At 41.5% G+C, this 16,346-nt stretch overlaps 2 protein-coding genes across 4 annotated transcripts in view; both read left to right on the top strand.

Moving 5' to 3' along the window:
- The first annotated feature begins 378 nt into the window (after positions 1-378).
- On the top strand, positions 379-7,210 carry LOC115014397 (eukaryotic peptide chain release factor subunit 1). 3 transcript variants are annotated; one of them, XM_029441196.1, is made up of 11 exons: positions 379-537; positions 915-1,025; positions 2,422-2,597; positions 3,319-3,458; positions 3,595-3,733; positions 3,862-4,052; positions 4,701-4,830; positions 4,941-5,114; positions 5,219-5,283; positions 5,369-5,516; positions 6,833-7,210. In XM_029441196.1, the coding sequence occupies exons 2-11, from the start codon at positions 940-942 to the stop codon at positions 6,913-6,915; spliced, it is 1,332 nt and encodes a 443-aa protein (XP_029297056.1). In that variant the 5' UTR covers positions 379-537; positions 915-939; the 3' UTR covers positions 6,916-7,210. The 3 variants fall into 3 exon arrangements, with proteins under 3 accessions (XP_029297056.1, XP_029297058.1, XP_029297057.1); XM_029441198.1 differs by having other exon boundaries at positions 385-533; XM_029441197.1 differs by having other exon boundaries at positions 409-790.
- Positions 7,211-9,173: 1,963 nt separating this feature from the next.
- The window catches only part of fbxw11a (F-box and WD repeat domain containing 11a), a 17,776-nt gene continuing 10,603 nt past the window's right edge, over positions 9,174-16,346 (top strand). The window contains 5 exon segments of the mRNA XM_029441195.1: positions 9,174-9,332; positions 13,908-13,976; positions 14,552-14,771; positions 15,552-15,738; positions 16,033-16,123. Coding sequence (XP_029297055.1) covers positions 9,288-9,332; positions 13,908-13,976; positions 14,552-14,771; positions 15,552-15,738; positions 16,033-16,123 — 612 coding nt within the window. The 5' untranslated portion in view covers positions 9,174-9,287.

Here is a 16,346-nt window from a genome sequence, read left to right as displayed (position 1 = left end):
AAGAAAGAAAAAAAGCTGAGTTTGAGTTTATCTGGCCAACATGTTTCTTAATGGGCCAGCAGATGTCAGTCTTGACACCAAATATATATGGAAATATGTAACATAATACGTTGGCTGAAGACAAAGTATGCCTTTAGCTGAAAGTACAAACTCGTATAGAAGCCACAATAAAAATGTATGTGCCAGTTTTGTAAAACCTAAAAAAATTCTACTGAAAAACCACACCAACTACAAGTCCCATGATGCTAAATTTCGGGTGCCCACCCAGTTTTGATCAGGTGTTTAGCTTCCGTCCAATAGTTGTTTAGAATTTTATGATTGACGTACGAGCCATGAGCTGTTATTGGTTTCTATGTGGTTTCCAGGAAGTGAACGCCACAATTCAAACCACCTCCCACATGTGAGCCCTGTCGTTAGCACCACGCGCAGCGTGTGGAGGAGAGAAACCGGTCGGGAAGGCAACGTCACTCCTCGGACCACCGACTCGACGTAGCGCAGCGGACAGATAGCGGAGCGGAGCGGCGTTGTCCGAGGCAGGTACCGTACTGGCTCTATTTTTGCCAATAAATACGAACGTCTATAAAGCTGACAGCTGTTTCCAGAAGAACAGGGGAAAGTAGGTCGTATTAGATAAGAACAGGGTGGACGCTAGGGCCTGGCAGAAGTAGGCCTGTAATTCTCGGCGCACTGTACTGAGAGGGCAGCCCGGGTAGAGACTTTCCCTCACGGTCAGCCCGGCTGCCAGTACTGGTCAGGTGCCTAACGGACACCGCGCCACTAGGTTGGAGAGGTACCTAGTCCAGCTGTTTTGGACAAATATTTTGCAAGCATAATAAGACTGTGAATATAGGTCAATCTCTATCCTTTCCGGTTGAATCCATATGTTTTGTTCTCCTTTTTTCACGTCTTTTCAGGTGCTGAAGCGACTACAGCAGAAAGATGGCGGACGACCCTAGCGCGGCGGACAGGAACGTGGAGATATGGAAAATCAAGAAGCTGATCAAAAGTTTGGAAGCTGCCCGTGGGTAAGGGATTGGTTTGAGCTGTGAGTCAATACAGTACACTGTACAGGGTGATGGTGTGGATGTTGACCGCCGCAACAGCTGGAGATTGGATAAGTGTGGCCGAATTTGGGAGTGGTTAGCTTAGCATAGCTAACTTAGCTTATCATAGCTTTTGCTTCTAGCTTGCTAATTGCTAAACGCTAACTGCTTTAGCCTGTCTGTAGGTCGGAAACGTTGTGTTAATATGGAATAATGTGTGTTTTAATTTGTCTGTGTCATGGTTGACATTGCGGAGAATGATCCCCAAGTCCCACAAAGCGTTTAAAGCAAGTAACGGTAATGTTAGCTGTGTTGCTAATGAGACCGGCTAATAGACGTCATCTCTGGAAAGAGGCCGCCATGGGTGTCTTTAACAAGAAAGCACGTTGATGAGAGAGGAAAGCCGGCTCGCTTACAGTGTGACTTCCACATGGTGCGATAGACTTGAGCCACAACTTCAAATGAAGATTGCTTTTCTTGTTTTCATGAGGATTATATGATAAAGGTTATTTATTCCTGCATGAGTCCGTTAAGTTAGTAACCTCATGGCAGGCGCGCTGCTCGGCGTTACATCAAAGCTTTACTATCTACAAAATTGTCAGTTGAAAAAACATCCATATCAGCTGCTTGCAGTTAGGGACATTGTGGCCTTCTTAAATGATCAAACACGACATGTGAAATGTGGGTGTTGCTACAGTTGCTTGTTGCCTGCTCTGCGACAGCTTGCCGTCTAGTGTTGCGCAGAATCTGCTGTTCTGTGCTCCACCGCCTGCCATGTCACACACAGTTGACCGTTTGCCCCATATTCATCCGGCTGCTGCTACCTGCCGTGTGTGTGTGTGTGTGTGTGTGTGTGTGTGTGTGTGCAGTGTCAGCGTCAGCCTGTACTGGTATGCTTTGTCTTTTGACTGGCAGTGAATGGAGAGAGAGAGAGAGAGAGTGTGGAGCAGTGAAAACAGTCCTCTGCTTCAAGGGCAGATATTGTATACTGTGTAACTGAAAGCCCACCCTGTTTGTCCCTTAACCTTTCAGACCTTGTCAAGGTGATATTTTGCAAGGGAAGGTTTGTGTGTGTTTACAAATTGAGATGAGAGCAAGAGGCTGTGTTGCCTTGAGCAGAATAAAAGGAACAGGTCAAAGTGGCAATTCCAAATAATCAAAGTTGATTAAACAGTAGTTTGTGTAGATGACACCCATCGTGTCAGTGTCATTCTGGCAGATATGAATTGCATTGTTATGGTTTGTTCTGTTCCACTATTGAAATAGTAAAGCACTGTTTATATTGAGTTGTTCGACACTGCATCTCATAGAACATTGTGTGTATGTATGCCTAAGTGTTTATGTGAGCACTAACATTAAATCATCTCTCTTTCTTTAGTAATGGCACCAGTATGATCTCACTGATCATCCCCCCCAAGGACCAGATATCTAGAGTGGCCAAGATGTTGGCTGATGAGTTTGGCACTGCTTCCAACATTAAGAGCAGAGTCAACAGGCTCTCTGTACTCGGGGCCATCACCTCTGTACAGCAAAGACTAAAACTCTACAACAAGGGTATGTGTTACAACAAAAACGTAAATAAAACTCTGCTGACTTCCATGTGAGATTTTGTTTCTCAGAAGCAGCTGGGTGTAATTCATTCCTACCTTTACAGAAGAAAACCCACCCTTTTTTCCCCAGTAAAGGCCAGATAATAATCAGATCTAGTATCTAATTGACATTTAGTCAGATGTTACTGATGCAAAGATCTCATTTCAGTGGGTGTGAGAAAAGCTGCTAAATAATCACCAATAAGTTTTATAAACATCAACCGATTTCAGTTACATTAGGTTGTAGATTGAACTGGGAATTATATGAATGTAATTGTCCAACATCTTTGTCACCAAGTCTGTGTTTAACATATAACCATGTATGGTGTAATATTTGCCTCCTTACAACTTCTGACCAGCTAATAAATGAGAGCAAAGTTGATGTGGTGGTTATAGCATTGGATTATAAAGTAGTTGCTATAACTATGAGAAAAGGATATGTATTATAACCATCAATACAGTGCTTACTACACATCATAATAAAAAAAAGTGATCCAGGTAAAATACATTTCTGACATTTTGTCACCATATGTTGAGGCTTTTCAGAACCTAGAGTGGGTCATGTGCAGTGACATATTTGAGAAAGCTTAATGATGTCGGCCTCCCATCCAGACACTGTACATTGTTTATTCATTTGCACAAAAGCCTGATGTTTTTCTAAACTATTGTCCTTTCTCTCTTTCCAGTGCCACCCAATGGTTTGGTCGTGTACTGTGGCACCATTGTGACAGACGAAGGCAAAGAGAAGAAAGTCAATATTGATTTTGAGCCTTTTAAGCCAATCAACACTTCCCTGTACCTCTGCGACAACAAGTTCCACACCGAGGTGAGAGGCTTTGTTTCTGTGTCTGCATATGATATTATTCTCGTACAGACTTGCATTTCTCTCTTGGTACCTATATTACACTTGCTTTGTGTGACGCTCTCATCATCCATTCTTCCCTCACTCTCCTCTAACGCAGGCATTGACAGCCCTGCTCTCTGACGACAGTAAATTTGGCTTCATTGTGATCGACGGTAGTGGGGCGCTGTTTGGCACACTGCAGGGCAACACCAGGGAGGTGCTGCACAAGTTCACTGTGGACCTACCCAAGAAGCACGGTACTTACCCACAATACTCATACAAACACTAAACCTTTGCTATGTTCAACTGCACAGCGGATAGAGAATTGATTTAAATATTACTCTGTGTTAACATTAAAGATTGTTTATCATATTCTTTCTTTCAGGCAGAGGAGGGCAGTCTGCTCTGCGTTTTGCTCGTCTGAGAATGGAAAAGAGACACAACTATGTGAGAAAGGTGGCTGAGACGGCTGTCCAGCTCTTTGTGTCCAACGACAAAGTTAATGTAGCAGGAATGGTCTTGGCTGGCTCGGCCGACTTCAAGACAGAACTCAGCCAATCGGACATGTTCGACCCAGTAAGTCTGTTTTTGTGTGTGTTCTGATGAAAATAAGTAACATTTAGGTATTAACTATGTAATGTATCCATCATTAAATGTTGTGAATGTCTAAACAATTCAGAAACTAGACGACATAACAATTTGGAATCTCAGTTCACTGTGGGGGAGTAGATGCCTAAAGAGTCTAGTCTTTAGCCGAGACAGTTCAATTATCAGTATAGCCTTTATATTGTGATTGAGGGAAACGTACACACTAGCTGTACAATAGTTACAGATATTATGAATACCCTCATAAAAAAACATGCTGCACTATTAATTCAGCTTAGTGTAAATTATTAAGTGCATAGTGTATTGGTAAGAAGATTAAATATTTACATGATCAACAGCAAATATGTTTGAAACTTTATTAGGAGATTAGGACGGCAGAAGTTTGGGTGCAATAACACCAGAGCAATGGCTTATCACTGGTACCTGTTAAATGAGCCTTCCACAGATATCCTGCCTCAGCTCTAGTGGAAACAAAACCCGCAGAATTATGTTTTAATAATGATTATTGTCAGCGTATGAGGTGTTAATATGAAGTGTCCTTCTTATAACATCTTTTTATGCCGGTGTTTGGAAACCTCCAGTGTGTTTAACCTATATATGTGTGTTTGTTTTCTACAGAGGTTGCAGGCCAAGGTTTTGAAGCTAGTGGACATCTCCTATGGAGGAGAGAATGGTTTTAATCAGGCTATTGAGCTTTCAGCAGAGGTTCTCTCTAATGTCAAGTTCATTCAGGAGAAGAAGCTCATAGGTGAGTCGTCCTATTGGAACAACAGTTTTTAGGCGTCTCTAGTGACCGCTAAAAGAAACAAACACTTTTGTTATGGTGGAGATTTTCTTAATGGTTGTCCCTCTCTACAGGACGGTACTTTGATGAGATCAGTCAGGACACGGGGAAGTACTGTTTTGGTGTGGAGGACACGCTCAAAGCCCTGGAGATGGGAGCAGTGGAGATCCTCATAGTCTACGAGAACTTAGACACCATGCGTTACATTCTACGTGTACATGGGGCAGAGAGCAACGGATTAGAGAACGGTACACAAACCACAAAAATCACATCTACCATTGCTGAGAAACAGGGGAATACATATTTTTGCCATAATGCTATAATCTTAATGTCTCTCCTTTTTGGTTTTCAGATGAGAAGACTTTGTACTTGACGCCAGAGCAGGAGAAAGACAAGTCTCACTTCACAGACAAAGAGGTGAGTGCCACAAAGAAAGGACCGATTTTAAGTTAGACCCATTACCCATCATGCAATGTGTTCCTGACTCTGATTGTGTTTCTAGACGGGGCAGGAACATGAGCTGCTCGAGAGCATGCCACTGCTGGAGTGGTTTGCTAACAACTACAAGAAATTTGGAGCCACGCTGGAGATAGTCACAGACAAGAGCCAGGAAGGGTCCCAGTTTGTCAAGGGCTTTGGAGGCATCGGGGGTGAGCACAAATTGTTGTATAACGACAGAGTTTATGACCGTGGAATTGTACAGTTGTAAAACTTAAATTTAGGAAGAACGGAGGGTATGTGTTGTTTAGTGGTTATTTCATTCATTAAGTTTGTTCTGTGACTTGGTGAGTAGATGTAATTCAACTAGAGGGAGCTGGTTCCAGACTGCATGTATCTTCAGGTTTCCATCATGCTTTTCCTTTGCAACCTGGACTGGTGTCGGAAAACGAGCCTTTCCATTTTTCAGCCACATAACCGTTTTGTCCCAATTCAAATAAGAGTGTCTTTTCAGGAAAGCTGCTCAACCTAAATTAATTTTATGCCGAGTTCAGCAAAAATTAGGACATTGATAGCTAGGGCTATATGATTGCAAGAATGTCACAGGCTAATAATAATCATTGGCTTAACTCCATGAACTCAAGACTATAATCTTTATATAGTACGTTATGGCTATAGCTCATTTGTCTTAAAAGATGCCATTTCAGACCACGTTTAGAAAATAACTGTTCACATATAACCATGGCTCCAGCAGAGTGAAGTAATGGACTCGTGCACTTTACCTAGATGTGCTACTTGTTGGGCCACTTGATATGGATTTTGATACAGTAGAGGGGACAGACTGCCACAGACTGGTTCTCTTCTCTTTTTTTTTTTTCCCCCATTAATTATTTTTCCTCGTGTCCTTTGGCCACCCTCTGAGTTTTTTTAGGTGGAGGTAAAGAATTTAGGCATAGTGAAGACAAATTGAAAGCGGCCTGAATTCTCTAAAGTTGTGCTGTATTTGCCCTGTATGCTGTCCTCCCCTATGAGGACAACTAGGCACTAGAAAGTCTATATGTGATCAATAATTTCACATTATCCTTTACCTTCCAAGAGTTTGAATATTGTTTCAAACACTTGTTGATCCAAAACTATCTGTCATAACTTTGGACATTAGTGACGTGATGTCAAAATATAACATTAAACATGGGTGTGTGACAGAGGCCATAATCATGCATAATCTTTGATGGTAAGTCAAATGTATTATATATCGGTAAAAACATTATTTATTTATTTTATGAAAAATTGACAAAAATGACTAGTTTGACTAGTACATTTCCTCCTCAACTTAAAAGTACATTTTATGTTTAGTTTTTATTTCAGTTAGTAATACTTAAAAAAGAGGATTTCATGAGTGTGTGCTTTTTAGATACAAATACTCCCACCCTCATGGCTAAGAGGGAATTATTTTATCCTGATACAAATTGACATAAACTGGCAAGCCATCATATTCCCCTTGCTAATCTATCATCTTTGTGTTCCTCAGGTATCTTGCGGTACAGGGTGGATTTCCAGGGCATGGAGTACCAAGGAGAGGACGATGAGTTCTTTAATTTGGATGACTACTAGGTAGTCGGGGACTGATATTGGGAGATAAAAAAGAAAAGGAATGAATGAAGAAATGAGGAAAGAAAAATGCCACCTCTCTTGCAGCAAGTGAGAGGTGCAACCGTGTTGACCATATATGACAGACACACCTTCCAATTTACCTGTTGCATACACAAACTTGCGCACACATTTCATCTGTACACATGACAAAATGCATAACACAGGCTGAAGAGGAGTGAGATTTTCTTTCATCCAGAGAGGGAGAAAGCCCTTCCTGAATAAATCCCTGCCTTAGAGTGGTGGTTCCTTCCCCTAGTTGGATTGGACTCGACTCATTTTGTTCTTTTTTTTTTTCTCCTACCCTCCATTTTGAATGAACACAACAGCAAGTTCCCAGATTCCTCGCTGCCCCTGATCCGGTCTGAAGAAGAACTTTGGACTCACTCCTCACATATAGAAAATATATTTTCCTTTCTTGCCTCATTATGCCCCTCCCCTCTCTCTCTTCTCCCTTCTATGCTTTCTCTCTTGTTTTTTTTTTTTTTTTTTTTTTTTTTTTTTTGCATTTCATTTTTTTACTGGTAACTGCTGCTGTTGTATTTTATGAGAGTGGGGGATTTTTTTTACCTGGGTTTCTGTAGAGAAAGGGGGACAAAGTATTAAATTTGAACTGCTGAAAACCATTGCTACCTCCTCATCTGCTCTGGTCTCAATCCTGTGCGGCGTCTGTCCACTTCCTGGAAAAGTGGACCTTTTCTATGCTTTCCTGACGTAAAATGAATATATTGTTATCCTCCTGTGTGAGTGATAAGTATGCATGACTGCTTTTAGGGGGTTCTGTTAAATTAGTTCGTCAGGATCCACCTCTTTATGTTGAAAATCAATTCATTTTAAATGTCAGAAAACAAAGGTCTGATACATTTGCTTTCTTCAATTTAAAATGAATCTCTTGGTAATCATTAGTGTCCTCCTTGACAACACGTGATGAACTTCTCACATTTTCAAGAAGCTGAATCCCAATTACAAGATTCTACCTGTATTTGATTGCATTTGTGAATTACTCTGTGACAGCTTTATGTTATCAGAAATCCTTTCAAAATCTGAATCTGTTGATGCATTCCTGCAGATACAATTTTTAAATGTGTGATATGTTGGTCATCTAGAAAATTAGATTTGATATTAACTTCCCCCTATTAGCGAAACGCTAAAAGATAAAGGTGAGTTTTCATTCAACGCTTTGTGGAGAAAAGGTAAAGACAGATCTACCCAGGGAGTTGTTAAATAATGGCTGTTAAATACACCACCAAACACTCTTCCATTCTCTCTTTAAAAAATGAGTCCCATTGATTCACAGGACGAGCTAAGGAAGTAAAACTGCAATAAAGAGCCTGCTTAGATGAATTCTCAGAGTAAGCACTGAGTGTTAAGGAAGGAAACCAAGCATCCTGCATTTTACAGCCTTAAAACGTGTCATGCGAAGAAAACTACAGTTCTCAGATTGTGGGATGGGAGTAATTCAAACACTAACGCTCAGTTGACTTCAACAATAATTATGTAATGCCTATGGGATTCATAGAAAAGTGTGAGCAAAGGTGAACTAAGGTAAGGTTGAGGGGAACTGAAAAGTTCCTGTTTCGCCAAGTTTTTTTGATTATTTATATTAAAGTCTGAAGCGGGTCTTATTACTGACATCATGCAGTTTCATGTTTTACTCAAAGTTATCCCATTCACTCTGAAACACTTTTTGCAAGGGGTCTTTGGTGTAACTTATGTCACTGTAATCCATCTGCCTATTCATTTACATTCATTTTAACCATGCATCATCCTGTGTGGATTTACTAAAATATGCAATTGGGTGGAAATGTAATGAAAACCCAAACCTCGTCTCGAAATTGTATTTGTCCATATTTGCACAAAGCTGTAATAGGACACACAACTTGAAATCCTTGCCTCACAACTTCTGTTACTGTTTTATGGAGTTCTTAATTTCCTTTAATGACACATGATCTATTAAAATAGCCAACATCCTGCAGCATCTTTTAGCAAAGCTATGCGGATGATTGATTTTGCCTTAGTGTATTCCACTTCAGGATAGCAACAGCATCTTCATCCATTTGCCCTTTTGTTTGGGGGAGTCACCGGGGAAGCCTTGGTAGCACGGTGAGCCAATCAATAAAAAGCAAAGCTAAGAAATCACTCCCCTTTTGACAAAATCTGTCCAATCAGCGCGTTTTTTCATCGCATGGGCGTCACCATACCCCCACCCACCCTTTTGACACAGCCCTACCAAAGCTGTGTGGTTGAGCGAAGTGAATGACGTCTCTGCATTTGCGGGCCGCCGACGCAGGGCTGGGTTTCCATTTTCAGAGCGAGTTTCGGGGGGGATCGTCAACATGGAGCCGGAGCCGGAGATGGAGGACAAAACGTTGGAACTGATGGTAAGATTGGTTTCCTACTGGCATCCTGAACAACCGAAGTGTTCAGTATCGCTCTTATATTGGGGGGAAGCGCCGAGGCTCGATTCGACGGCAGGAACGGGCTGAAGCGGCTTGTCGGGAGAGGTGGAGGAGAAAGGAGGGGGGACCAGAAAACAGAGGGAGGGCCTGGAATTATCGATACATTTAGCTAAGAATGCTCCGCACACTGGTCGGATTATTCACCGAGACATTGACTTCAGCATCGGATACATGTAAAACGTATATTGTTTTGGATAACACTGGTAAACAGCGGGGAAATTAAAAGATTGATGTCAGTGTCGGCCGAAGACAGGCGAGGATTCTCGGGGTAGCGTTCACTGCGGTGACGCTGCGCCACTTTAACTGGGCCCTGTCCGATACTTAGCCATCCAGCTAACACAGGCTAGAAGGCGATGAACCACGTAAATGTACGGGTATGTTATATTTTGTAGTTTATGTTAAGCCACCTACATAATAATGGATGTGTGGAGCAGTCAAATAGATATCACAATACAACGGACTGTTGTTATTATCGTAACACTGTGCTGGTTCTCTGTTTATATTTTCAAAGTGCGTAGAAGGAAGTGTATTGCTTTTTCATTCACATAGCGTTTACCACGATTAGTGAGGTAGCAATTAGCTTAAGAGCTAGCATGCTAAAGAATGCTAGGTGTACTTGACATGCATTACCATACCAAAACAGTCAATTGGTCAGCGTCGTAAAAGCTATTTTGGTAATCAGAAACATGAACTGTCAGTATAATATATCGTGTTGTTCTTCAGACGGTCAGATTTGGTTCAACAAGTAACATCGTTTTCTTCTGTAATGATTAGCTATCTTGATAAGCTAGCCAGCTAGGCTAACGTTAGCTTAGAAATAGCTAACATTAACATTACAGGGGTCAATGTGGTCTTAAAGAAGACGCTAATTAAGATTCGGCACAATTGTGTTTTGTCAATGAACTTGCACAATGATTTGTTTCTATTCGTTTGGCCGGTACTCGTACTCCATATCGGAAATACCGCACAGCCCTCAGTTTCTCTAACAAACAAACCAGTTGTATTGTATTGACATAGTACGTTAGGCCTTAAAAGTATTGTTAATATCCTATATTGTTTTGTAGATTATAAAGGTCCAGAAGTCTCCTGTTGGACACAATTGTGCCTAAGTGAGCAGTTGGAGCCTATTTTTGCTAAAAGGTCCTATCCACAACTACTACAGATGTTTAGAGACCGTGAATAACCATCGTTGGGAGGAATGAAATGCCACTAAAGAGTCCTTACCACACTTTAGGAAAGTGCTTAAAAGTTCAACACATTGTAAAATCACTGCATACAATGAAAAGTAATGCATACATTACTTTCAAAATCTATTATTGTGGCCTCTTAGTTAAAAACAATAACTAGAAAGACCGAACACAGGAATGTACCCACATGTTTACCCATTCAGGGAATGAGAAATGAATGTTGAATAGAGTTTATTAGTTTTGACATAGTGTGGGAAGTAATTTTCTGACAAGAGCACATACTACAGTAGCCAATGGACTTAATGAATGTATACATGGTCTCTTTCTTCTTACTGAAGAATGATTCCACATATTCAAGTAGAGGAAATATACATTTTCTTCAGGGTTTGTGCACCGTAATCTTACAGGCCTATTGACGTTTGTCCAGGTTGTGTCTGTGTATTTCTTTGTTTTTATTTTATTTTTTGTCCCAGTGTTATTCACTAACCACTCATGAGAGTGGGGATGGCAGAACAGTGGGTGGGGTTTCTGTCAATACAAGAGTGACACTAATTGACAATTACTCCCATTGCCCCACCCTCTCCTCTACCTATCCCCACCCAGTTCATGTCTAATAATGCTTCTGTGTGTATGTTTATCAGTCTGTATCTTGTGTGTGAAGGAGTGTGTGTTCCTGCGCTCACTGTGCCAATGTGTGTGTAGCTCTAATACTGGTTTTTCCCCTCACTATCCCCCACCTCCTTCCCTCTTCTCTCCTCACCTTTGATGGTTACACACCCACCTCCTCACAATTTCAAACCAAATCTTATTATTTATTTTTATATTCTCAACACTTTTCCACACTCCACCACCTGTCCTGTTCCTCGCCAACTCCTCACCACTTCCATCCATCTGTCCATTCATTGATCCATCCATTCACTCATCTCCTTTGGTTTCCTCTTCCCAACTTCCCTCATCAATCTCCCCCCCCCCCTCTCCTTTCTCTTTTCCTTCACTTCCCATCTCTGGTCTCTCGCTCTTCCCTTTCTCTTCCTCCCTCACCCTGTCCACTTCGTTCTCCCCCCTTCCTCTCTCTCTTTCACACAGTGCTCTGTGCCTCGCTCTCTCTGGCTGGGCTGCTCCTCGGTGGCTGAGAGTTTGTGTGCACTCAGGTGCCTGCAGAGCATCCCCTCCACCCGGGCTCACAACCAGGTTCTGCCTCTCTCCTCTTAATTCTGCTGCTCCTCCTCCTCTCCCTTCCCTTTCCTCCCTTGCCATCTCCTCACCCTTCACTTTTCTTCGCCAACATGACTCCTCATACCACCTTGGTGCAGACAGCACCCTCTCACCCCCTCACCCTCCTACCTCCTCACCTTATGTTGTCCTTTAATACCCTGTGGGAAGCACACTGCTCTCAGGTTCTTCTCTGGTGCGTCCTCACACCCTCTCTGCTTGACAAAGAATTGTAGCTTTATGAACTGTAATTTACTTCCTTATAATCATGTCAAATCACAGTTCATGCATCTAAATTATGCCTCAGAATGCTTAAAAAGTCAAACAGTGATTGTGCTGTGTAATGAAAACTGGATACTTTTACAGTTTGAATGGTAGACTATTTGCTAAGTAATTTGGTGTGAGTGGAGGAAGGACACAGGGGGTACCAGAGAAAACCCCGCACTGAGGAGTAACACTTTTCTTACCTTCTACCTGGAGGTGTGAGGGCCGAGGTGGGGGGTCTTCCTTCAAGCGCTGAGAGGCTACATGCTTGCTTGCCTGCCTGCCTGGCCAAACCTGGTCTGTCTGTTTTTATTTCTCCTTCCTTCTCTTCTTCTGCTCTGCATGATCATCAACACCAGCAAGCCCATCCTGGCTTCTTGTCCTGTCTGCTTTGGTCTTGGTACCTGACCGTTTGTTTGTTTGTGTGGTTGTGTTAGTGCCAACCACTGATATGTTCTTTGTTGGTTTTGTTCTCCACATGTAGCAGCATCACCATGTTGGATGGATAACTACATTTAGCAAATCATGGCACAGCTATTGAGGGGGTTTTGCGTTTTTACTTTTAAAAAAGAATATCTCGATAAGTAGTATAATTTAAGAAAGGCCCCAGGTTCAGCCTGCCAATGGCAACTCTTCGACCTCTGGAGAAGCACTAACTGATAAATACACAGACGGGCCTCTATTCTAGATTTTTTGCCAACATAGCTGTTTTCAAAGACTGTGACCTTGGCTCAGTCATCACCTACGCTGATATGTGATAGCATTGACCCTCTCCCAGGTAAACTGCCTTGTCTGTCCCATTTCTCCAAATTAGTTTGTCAACATATCTGTGAACACGGAATGCACATTGTTTAGAAAGTAGTTAGGAATGAACCTGCAAACAATAGCAATGACTCAGTAGTACCTTTTTTTTCTTTTGGTGTGTTTCATATGTAATTGTGCTCTGGTTGGGCTGTTCCTGCTCAGTTCTGGAGTTTTCAGCAGAGTCTTCGTATTTCAGGAATATGCTTGTTTGATGAAAAAGTTAATTTCACAGCGTCAAGGTGGTCTCCTCACATCAAAAGTCCAGCGTATCTTCAGTCACAACTAAAACCAGTAAACATGAAGCCCCCTAAGAGCATAGCAGGTCTCCATGTTGGTTTTGTACGTATGTAATGATGAATGTAAGATTATGATATTGCTGCCTGACTGTCCATGACTTTCAAATAAGTGTTTATATGCTATAAAGAACCTGCTACCTGCCATTTATTTGTGTTTATTATTATTTTTACATTTGATTGTTTATCAAGTGTTAAGATCCAGACTAAGCGCTCAACCTCTTGATCTATTACTGTTAATAAGTGATTTGTTGTTAAAATGACTCTAGGCTTGTTTGCAATACACTTGTGAGGGACATAAGTCATACTAGATATCGGTGAGATCTGGCTAGCTCTCCAATTTTATTCTCTTCTATCCTGTCTATATGCTGTAAGACCACTATCTGATGTTATTGCAGTCTTGCCTTTGCTACTGCCAGTGACATACCCAAGATGCTGCAGTTTAATTTCCTGTCCAGACTACTTAGCCAACATCACAGACAAGCAAGCGAATATATTCCTTTTGTTGCAGAGCTCAGTTTCTTTTCACTCCATATGTGTGTGTATGCACGGGTGTTTGTGCGTGCACGCCCCAGAAGTCTTGATGGTTACCCTTTCTTGGCTGTGTTTGTGGCACTCTTGTGTCCAGCGCTGTCCACACCGCTGCCCTGGCTCTCACAGTGCCTTTAACAATGATCATGGCGAAAGAATAAAACACTAACCCGCAACTTGTCTTTTGTTTTGTTCTTTTTCTACAGAACACGTCAGGGATGGACTCATCGAACCTCGTGGACGATCTGTCGCCAAAGAAGACAACAGTTCTCAAGGTGTGTGTGTGTGTGCGCGCATCTGTTTGTGTACGTTAGGTTTGTGTGTACATGATCTGCAGCTTAGTTTATTTAAATATACAGTGTTTCAAATGCGTGTATGCTGCAGAGGAATGGCATCATTCATGAATTGTTTTGCTTTTATTTAAGTCTCCTCCCCAGGGGAACCCTCGTATAATGGGGAGTTAATGTTTCACAGGCTTCAAAATCGTTTAAAATTTGAGAAAGTATTCTTTTAACAATGTTAAATGTCTTTTATTTTTGATTCACAGCGCACTGTGATATTCTGTTCCCCCTTTATGCCTTTTTATTCAAGTAAAAACCGTTGGAGACAAATGTTGTTGACATTAACATTTATTTGAAAGCATTTTTTCCTGTTCCCACTCGTACACCCACACCACTGCCAGCTTCTAGTGGTTTAACAAACTTTAAACTTCAGCAATGAATATTTGATTTTGAACTTACAACAATAAGATACTCCTCTTTAAAAAACTTAAACAATTGAGGTGATACTGTGTTTATTCTACTGTAGTAACTAGATTTTAATTCAATGTGGTGTTTTTCTAAATTTACAGCTTAGTAATGGTCCTGTTGTCGGGTCCCGCAAGCGTCCGTCAGAGGGGAACTACGAGAAGGAGAAGGAACACTGCATCGCCCTGTTCGACCAGTGGTCGGAGGCCGACCAGGTGGAGTTTGTCGAGCGCCTGATCTCCCGTATGTGCCACTACCAGCACGGCCACATCAACTCCTACCTCAAACCCATGCTGCAGAGGGACTTCATCACTGCGCTGCCAGGTACAGAAACGGATATAAACGTGAAAGTTTAGTTGTAAAAACTCCAATGTGACCACAGTGTGACTGTACAGTTAGGCACACATACGACGAGGGTTGTGTATCTGTAGTAGATGCCCTTTAAGGTATCCACAAAATAACCCAATACCAAGTAGTATTGAAACTTCTCCAGTCAAACGAGAACTGCATCCAATTCTTTTTGTACCCAGATCTAGAAGAATATGGCGATTGGTCACGTTTTGCTTAGAGACAATTACCTTCACTTGATGGTCATCAATTGAAGTACTTAGTTGGTGTAGGTATCACTTTAAGGGTAGTGGTATTGTAACTTTTGAAACGACAGCAAGCCCTACACACTACTCATCATTTTCATTTATTATATATTTCCCTGAAAAATCACCAGACTTTATAAACATGGAGGATTATTTTAAAGTGACTTTGATTGATGTCTATGCATCCAAAAGTTGTTTTCTGCTGCATGAGGACGGTCCTTGTAGTTGAGAGTACATGAGGCCTTCTTCTAATGAACACAGCAGCAACAAAACATAAAACTACAGAAAGTTTGCACTACATAGTATTCCTAAAATGTTTGTCCAGGATTTTGTATTGTTGGTTTTTCTTTAATCTTGTTTTTTTTTTAAGGCATTTATTTACATTTGAATTAAATTCCAATAAACAAGGATTACTTTTGAAAATAATGAAACCCAGGCACAGATAAACCCACCATATGAACTCCTATTAATTTTGCTGCAAACACTCAGCCTCTTCTCTTCCTCCCTTTAGCCCAAGGCTTGGATCACATAGCAGAGAACATCCTGTCTTTCCTGGATGCACGCTCGCTTTGCTCGGCAGAGCTGGTGTGTAAGGAGTGGCAGAGGGTCATCTCGGAGGGTATGCTGTGGAAGAAGCTCATCGAACGCATGGTCCGCACGGACCCGCTCTGGAAAGGCCTGTCTGAGAGACACCAGTGGTGAGAACACATTTACAAACCCACATGCAGGGTTAGCTTTCCTACTTTTTGATTTGCATTAAGATCTACAAAAATGGCTTAAAAATGAAGAGGATGCTATTGGAGGATACAGGTAAACTACTTGTTTTCAGTGTACTTGTTAATCTTCTATTTGTGGCATTTAATTTAGGAGAAAGGAAAGTAAAAGAAGGAGGAAGTAAGGTTATACTTGATTAGTCTTGAGTGTCTATTGCCCATGAAAACAAATCCCAGTGGATATAAAGCAGCTGTCATTTTTATATGTTCTACCCCTAGGGAGAAATATCTGTTCAAGAACCGCACGCCTGAAGTCCCACCCAACTCCTACTATCACTCCCTTTATCCCAAGATCATCCAAGACATAGAGGTAAGACGCAGCAAAACGGATTTCAGTATTAACTGAACGCTGTTTTTACTTCAGTAATTAACTCCAGTACAAAGTGCACCTTTCATTATTGCATCAGATATTCATTTCCTTCATCTTCAAAAATGTCACCTTGCTGTGTGCAGGCACTGTATTACAGTCTCTCTAAAACTCTATACAAACATTAACTTTTTTATTATGACAGTTTGAAATGAGTCCATATGAA

Source organism: Cottoperca gobio, chromosome 10 (assembly GCF_900634415.1).
Source record: "Cottoperca gobio chromosome 10, fCotGob3.1, whole genome shotgun sequence".
Taxonomy (NCBI): Eukaryota; Metazoa; Chordata; class Actinopteri; order Perciformes; family Bovichtidae; genus Cottoperca; species Cottoperca gobio.
Note: the sequence above shows the minus strand (reverse complement) of the source record. Positions and strands in the feature narration are given on the sequence as shown.